Source organism: Echinops telfairi, unplaced genomic scaffold (assembly GCF_000313985.2).
Source record: "Echinops telfairi isolate 266 unplaced genomic scaffold, ASM31398v2 ScPeMD7_6273;HRSCAF=7185, whole genome shotgun sequence".
NCBI classification, from domain to species: Eukaryota; Metazoa; Chordata; class Mammalia; order Afrosoricida; family Tenrecidae; genus Echinops; species Echinops telfairi.
The window spans coordinates 562,072-569,350 of NW_022110173.1; the positions used below are offsets into that span (position 1 = coordinate 562,072).

The 7,279-nt window shown below is 54.4% G+C and overlaps 1 protein-coding gene across 1 annotated transcript; it reads right to left on the bottom strand.

Moving 5' to 3' along the window:
- Positions 1 to 200: 200 nt before the first annotated feature.
- Positions 201 to 5,979, bottom strand: FKBP4 (FKBP prolyl isomerase 4). The gene is made up of 10 exons (XM_045295894.1): positions 5,938 to 5,979; positions 5,620 to 5,764; positions 4,881 to 5,023; positions 3,987 to 4,107; positions 3,560 to 3,716; positions 2,470 to 2,560; positions 2,277 to 2,360; positions 1,917 to 2,102; positions 1,284 to 1,523; positions 201 to 404 (listed from the first exon to the last, which is right to left on the bottom strand). Exons 1-10 carry the CDS (start codon positions 5,962 to 5,964, stop codon positions 300 to 302), a joined length of 1,299 nt encoding a protein of 432 aa, XP_045151829.1. The 5' UTR covers positions 5,965 to 5,979; the 3' UTR covers positions 201 to 299.
- Between the last annotated feature and the right edge of the window lie 1,300 nt (positions 5,980 to 7,279).

Here is a 7,279-nt window from a genome sequence, read left to right on the forward strand (position 1 = left end):
CAGAGGAAGCAAAATAAATTAACATTCTGAAGAGTATGTGGATGGACGGACGTTTCTATGTAATGAGGGAGGGGAAAGGAGGGGGACGGGGAGAAGTGACAACACCTTAAAATGATCCCAACTTCCACCCCACTCAGCCTACTCCTTCCCCCCTTGCCCCCAAGCCACTAATCCAACCAGATAGAAAAATAAAGGTCTAATTCACTCAAAATTCTTCAGTTTTTACAAAACTAATAGGGTGGAGACAGGGAGGGCACCAGGGAGGGAGGTGGCGGCCGCAGGCAGAGGGTGGGGAGAGGCTATGGTTCCGGCTCCACCTGGGACTGGCTCCCTGCCATGCCGTTCTGCTCATCCTTCATCTCCGCGTCCAAATTTCGGTCTCCTGAAGCTATCCCTGCCTTGGCCTGTGACGAGAGGAGAGGAAGGAAGGTGATGGTCTCATGTCCTTACTCCTGCCTACCTGTGCCTAACTCATGTGGCGGTGACACCCTAAGACTCACCCAGCACACTGACACGTGTGGCTGGTACCCACAAACACCCGTGGGAAAAAACCAAACATGCCAGCCATGACCACGCAGCTACCAAGCACGGGGTGGGGGTGGGGGTAGGGAGGAGAATTACCCACCCACTCCACCCCACTCCAAGAGGTAAATGTAAGTTTTATATTGATTACATGCTGAAATCACATTCTAGGTCCTCCAGGTCAACTATGAATGTTATTAAAAATTCACCTTTTAAGCAGCATGGCAGCAAGAGAAGTTTAAATTGGTACCCACGAAATACTCTCCCTGGAGAATGTGGGCTCAGGGCACTGAGAGAGGAGAATCGGGGGCTTGTGGAAACAGCATGCGAGAGCCACACAATTTAATGCTCTACAAGCTAGAGGGTAAAAAGAGCTCTCGGACACAGCAATGTGGAGGGAGCTCTCTGGTCCTGGTTTGTGGAACAAAGCCAGGCTGGGACAGTAATGGGTAGGCATGGCCTTGGCCGTGGAGGAAAGGGTGAGGTGTCTGCCTGTGTGTGGGTGCTGTGCATGCAAAGGTCCTAACAGGAGCAGGTGATGAACACCCAGCGCCTCGGTGTGAGAGGGACCTTCCAATACAAAGCTTGGGACTTAGGGATGTCAGAGGGTCATTTTTCAAAATAGCCCAGAGCACCGACTTACCCTGACCACCTGGGGCCGGTGGGTGGCCACGGTCACAGGTGGACTCACGGGCACCACTACTGCTGAGGGAACACGCCCATCATCCCTCCAGGGCAGAGGATCCCACCCCAATCCCCACCTTGCTGTCCTCCTCGGCCAGCCGCTCAAACATGTTAGCATAGAGCTTCTTCTCCCGTGCGAGCTGATTGCGGATCCGCTGCTGGCAGATGGCCAGCTGGGCCCTGGCCGCCTTGTTGCTGGGGTACAACTGCAGGACCTTCTGGAAGTCGGCCTGGGCCAGCTCAAAGTCGTTCACGGCCAGGTGGGCCTCTCCCCGGCGGAAGAGGCCTTTCTCATTGTTGCTGTCCAGTTCCAGGGCCTACGGAGGCAGAGGAGCAGCCAAGTGAGGCCTCAGATCTGACCCAGGCAGCCAAGATGGGTTCCACGTGCCCCACCCCAGCAGGACGGGGCAGAAGGGTCGGCCAGACCCACAGGGAGAACAGTTTCGGAAAGACCCAGGGAGGGCCAGAGAGGGCGTCCTTTCTGAGGGAAGACAGCAGGACTCTGGAGGAAACATTTCCAGGCTCTGTAGGTCACGCAGGTAGGCGCCGAGAGATGGGAAGTGAGTCTCAAGAGGTCTCCAATTGTACCAACTGCCTTCCATCGCTCCTGTTTCTCTCACCCCCTGCCTCTGGGAACCGAGCACTTCCTCCCACCCAGCCTCCCCGTCCACCTAAGAAGGCAGCGCCCTCCGCCCACGGAGGGGCCTCACCTTGTTACAGCTCTCAGTGGCAGCCGGGAAGGCCTGGAGTCTCAGGTGACACATGGCCAGATTGAGGTGGGAAGCTAGTCGAAGAGCCTGTGCCTTCTGGGTCACCTCACCCGACAAACTGGACTCATATTCCAACCAGGACACGATCTTCTTATACTGCAGTACTGCTTGCTTGTACTTGCCCTCCTGGAAGGGGTGTTCAGGCAGACTCAGGTGAGCCGTGCGCCCAAGAGAACCTCTACGGAGCCCTGCCCGCGCCCCTGGCCACCCGCCCTCTGTACCGTGACCAGCTGCATTAGATGTCCTAGGTGAGGGGTTGGCCTTCCCTGGGACTCTGCTCAGGGCCGGCTCTCGGCTCACCTTGAAGTACACAGTACCCCGCTCCTTCACTATGGCACTCTGTTCCAGCTTCTCCTCCAAATTCATCTCCCACGACTCCTTGGCCTGGCCCAGCCCGGGGGAGAAACACAGTTAGCTTCCCTGGAATCCCAGTAGGGCGAGATCTGACTGGAGATAGCTGACTGCGGAGCGAGAGCACCCCGAGCAACCTCACCTTCTCAAAATTCTTGAGGTGAATTTCGTATTTCAGTTCGGCCTGGGGTGGGATGTGGAACTTCTCCTTCCCAACGTTGCCGAAAGCATAGCTGTGGGTCAGGGGAAACCAGGTCATCTGGGCAGCCCTTACCCGGCTCCAGGCTAAGGAAAGGTTTCCTGTCCATTTCCTGGAAAGAACTGCCCATCTCTTGAGACTCAAGTGCTTCCTGTTTGGAATCATCTTCCTTAATGTCTTCAGACAAATTAGATGCCTCTCTATCCTCTTGCAGGTGCTTCTACTTACTCAGCCTGCAGGGTGGTATAATCTCTCTAAGAACCACCTGGCTGACGGACGAGTCATGAGAAAGCAGGAACAATGTGCCACCGGAGGCTGAACTAGGGGACAGTGAAAACCGTGGTGCTGGTCCCGTGGGGGATGCGGCGGAGTCTGTCGTAGCCAGAGTTGTACAGACAAGACTGGGGACAATGTATGGATTGTGATAAGAGTTGTATGAGCCCCTAATAAAATGATTAGAAAAAAAATTATTTTGCAAAATCCAGTAAAACCTTTCCGGTTACGACCTACATTTCTACAAATTGATACTCACTCCCATTTTTTAAATGCGTGGAGTGCTGTTATTGTATGTGTCAATCTTCCCATCTTAATACAGTGTCCTCTTTATTTCCAGTTCTGGTACAGCTCATCTCTCAATCCCTCTGTGCCTCACTTTCTTGACACTCTCCCTACGTGGGTTCATCTGCTACTATGGCTTCATTCCACCACTTGTCTGTCAGTTTGTCATACTGTGGTGGCTTCTGTGGTGCTGAAATGCTAGAACGTACGTCAATGCTTTTTCACAGGCCAGCAGGGTCACCCCAAGTGAACAGGTTTCATCAGTGTTCCAGAAAAAAAAAAAAAAGACTGGGGACTAAGGAGAGCTGGGCCACTGTGACCAGGTTCTGAACGTATGAAGAGACCCTGGTGATGCCGTCATCTTTGAGGCTCCGGGTCCCAGGGAACACCGGCCCACAAAGAGCCGTCCTCTGACCCTTACACTCACTGTGGACCTGCAGAGCTCTGCGCTACTGCGCGCCCGCCCCTCCCTCACCTGGGCTTGAGGTACACAATGGCGCGTTCCCCCTTCTCCATGCGCTGAATGGTCTTCTCCAGTCCGCAAGGCAGGTCCAGATTCTCCCCGTCGCCGATCTCAAATTGGAGCTCGCGCTGGTCGAACATCCGGTCCTTGTAATACCCTTCCAGTACCACTGACATCAAAGAAAGGCAAGGAAGGCACCAGGGCGTGAGGGGCCACTGGCTGCAGAGAGGAGCCACCTGCACCTCGCGCCTCCTCCTGTCCTCTCACACCTGGGAGGGTGTTTATTGAGGGCGGGCCAACCTCTCCTTTTACAGACGAGAAAACAGGCCCCACCGAGACGGGAAACGCCTTGTTCAAAGTTAGCCAAGGCCTCAGGATCAGAACGGAAAACCCTAAACTCTGGGCTCTTCTATCACCATGCCACCCTGTGCTGGCTCACCCTCCACAATAGCGCCCTCATTGGGCCTGGCATAGCCTTCACCCCGCGTCCGTATTCTGCGGATGATGCCGCCATCTTCTTCTTCCGTCAGGTCCTCACCCTTGAACTCAAACAACTCCACCTGTGGGAGAAGATGCCGAATGAGACGGCGCCCTCCTGCGCGCTCACTCACGGAGGAGAGACACGCCGTCTCCCTCAGCCCCAAGATGCCCTTGGAACGGAGGGCGGGAATGACAGCGGTGGCACTCGATTAATCAAGTTAGTGGGAAATGGCCTGCTCTCAACTTTGAGAGAGGGGAACAGGCCGCATGGATGTCAGGTCTCACCAGGAGATCAACTTATTTGCTGTCTACTCCACTTTAATCAGGCCAAGTTGCGGCCAACCTCAATTCAGTTCCTTGTAAAGCCCAACCTGGTGGCCATGAGAAAGGACACGTCTCAGTTGTCTTTTATTGCTCTTCCTCGTACTTGCAGATGGGCTCAAGAACTGTCAGACCAAAGTCCCACCCCGCCAGGGAAGCCTTTTCTCACCCCCATGATTTAAGGGTCAGGCATCTCACCCTTGTGAATTCTCCATGCTATAATTTATATCTGCATGCAGATTCTGATTTCCCGGACTCTTTCCAGATAAAATCACAACCTTGTGCACTGCTGTAGATATAAACATGCCTCAACTCCATGCCCTACTTTGATGCTGAACGGCGTCTGTGGCCACCTTTCTGGCAGCTGCTGCAAGTGTGTGTAGGAGAGCCAGTGCCTCCTCCATTTCTCTTCCTCTCCTAAGGGTGGGTCCTCAACCTTGGCTACATTGTCTCAAAGAGGCTGGAAGGCAGCCAGGCACTGGGCTAAGATAAGGCCTGGCTCTGGGTTTTGCTCCTTGGGACAGACACTCACCTCAAACACAAGTGTGGCATTGGAGGGGATCTTTGGAGGGCTGCCCGCCAAACCGTAGGCATATTCTGGTTTGCAGGTGATATGGCACACTTCCCCCACCTTCATGGTTGCCACAGCAATGTCCCAGGCCTTGATGACCTCCCCTGCAGGTACAAAAGGCAAACAGGTCCTCTTTAGCTAGGGATCTGACGCTGGGCTCAGTAACACTCCCATAGCATCTTACTGCACCCCAAGGGGAAGCTGGGGAACCTTTAGAAATGGGACCAGGAAGATACAAAGCCTGGTCACAGTTAAGTGTTGTTGAGTCTCTTACACACACACACACACACAGTAAAACCACTCAACCCTGGAACAAAGGAGCTTAAGAAACAAGGAAGTTCACTGCAGAGGAGGGGATGAGGTACGGAGAGGTGGGTGCTGTCCAGAGTTGAAATGTCTCATCTGGTTTCCTGGGCTGGGAGCTTTACTGGAGCAGGTCACGGGCCTTTTCCGGCCCATGGAGCCGCTGGGGGGATCAAAACACCAATCTTTTGGTTAGCAGGTGAATGCATAACCACTGTGCCACCAGGGAGGGTAAAAATTAACACAGCTGTAGGACAGTATTAAAAGAAATTTTTTTTAAAAAAGTGTGCGCGTGGGAGGATTAACCACTCCTCTTTCAGTCTCTGGATGCAGTTTTGGATTGTTCCACTCAGACCTACCTCAGAGCCTATCCTACCATCCTATCTCCCATGCTCACCTTTTCCCAGGTCAAAGGAGAATTTGTCCTTGCGGTCCAGGCTGGAGTCAAACTTAGTGCCATCTAACAGCCAGCCAGTGTAGTGGACAAAGACCCGGTCCCCAATCATGGGCATCTCTGTGCCTGTGCCCTCTCGCTTGATGACCTGGGAGGAAGGGGGGGCAAGAAAGTGAGTATTGGGTGGTGGGCGAGGTAGAAAGGGGCACCTAAAACGGCGAAAGAAATCCTATCAGCGATCTTCTGTTTCCATGCTCTACCCGCCTGGCAGTAGATTTGGGGACCATCCTCCAAAAGATTCGTCTACTGGGGTCAACTTACTTCCCTTCCGTTGTTTTGAAGTACCATGAGATGGCTGGAGTAGTTACTAGCGATGAAAAGACCGGTGTTCAAGTTTTGTGTGCGCTCGAGACAAGTCACTTGAACCGGGAAACCTAGTCTGCAAACAGGGCCAGTCCCTGCTCCTAGAGTCCTGAAGAGTCAACTCCACTAAGGGCTGACCAGAGCTGCTGCTGCATGAAGGCGGCTGTACTTAAACTCACTCTTCCTGCGCGCCAATGGCCATCTGGGTTTGGCTTGGTGACAGGAAAGAGGAATAGGAGTAAGGGAGAGACAAGGAACGGTTGAAAAGGGATCAAAGAGAAGACCAGGGTTTCAGATGAACACATGAGCTCTCAAATCAAGTCCACGGCTGACTCTGGACTCGAGGGTTCTTGACCTGTAGTTAATCAAGCGTTCAATGTCAGGATCTGAGTTGTTTCCCAGGACCCGAAAGGCATTCTGTTTCTCTTCTTTAGCATTTTCCAACAGGTGCTTGAAGCACGAATGACAACCAGGGCCCCTCTTCTGGATGGAGGGCTCCAATAGTGAAGCGTAAAGGGCAGGGACAGAGGATCAAAGCGGAAATGCCTCTTTCTGGAATAGCCTTTTAGAAATGACCAGCATGCCCACAGGAAAAGAAGTGGGGCCTTGAGATCCCAAGTGTCTGGGGCAACGCCAGGTACATTTCAAAATCCTACCCTCTGGGGCAGGTGAGTTCCCAGCTTTGCCCCGGTCTCATAACCTCAGTGGCTTGGAGTGGGAGGAAGCCGGGGCGAGGAGAATCACTGTGCAAGGACAGGGCACAAAACGCGGGCTGGGGTTTCACCACTCTGGTTGCCCATTGAACCTGTGCAAGACCTGCCCTGACCCAGGTCAAGATGGCCTGCCTCCAAAGTTATTTGTAGGCAGGGGGTTAAGTCAGCAGCCAGCTCCAAGACACAGCACTTCCTACTGGCACCACTCCGAAGACTCCACTCTGGGAGGCGAGGGGTGGGGGGCGGGGCCGGGGCCCCTGGTGGCAAGGTGGCACGCGAACTACAGGTCCCAGCACGCACCGCTTCATCGATTTCCCGGGGCTGGGGGAGGGGGAACGGCACGACTGAGCCGGTGACCTAGCTGGGTCTCAGCCTTTCCCGGGGGGTTGGGGAGGAGGGATGTAAGCGCCGCGGGCGCTGGCTAGCCCCTTCCCACGGCCCAGCCCGGGCGCCGGGTCCCACAAAGGCCTCTGGGGTCGGGATATTCCTCTTAACCGCTTCAAGTACTGGCTAATGTGTAACTGCCGGAGACACGCGGCTCCCGCACCGCCACCGACGGAGGTGGCCCGGGGGGCCGAGTTCCCGGG

Coding starts and splice junctions, on each gene's coding strand:
- FKBP4 (XM_045295894.1), bottom strand. CDS start 5,964: ATGGTACTTCAAAACAACGGAAGGGAA. Junction 2,561..3,559: donor ATTGTGTACCTCAAGCCCAG/GTGAGGGAGGGG, acceptor CCTGACCCACAG/CTATGCTTTCGGCAACGTTG. Junction 405..1,283: donor TGGCCGAGGAGGACAGCAAG/GTGGGGATTGGG, acceptor CTCTCGTCACAG/GCCAAGGCAGGGATAGCTTC.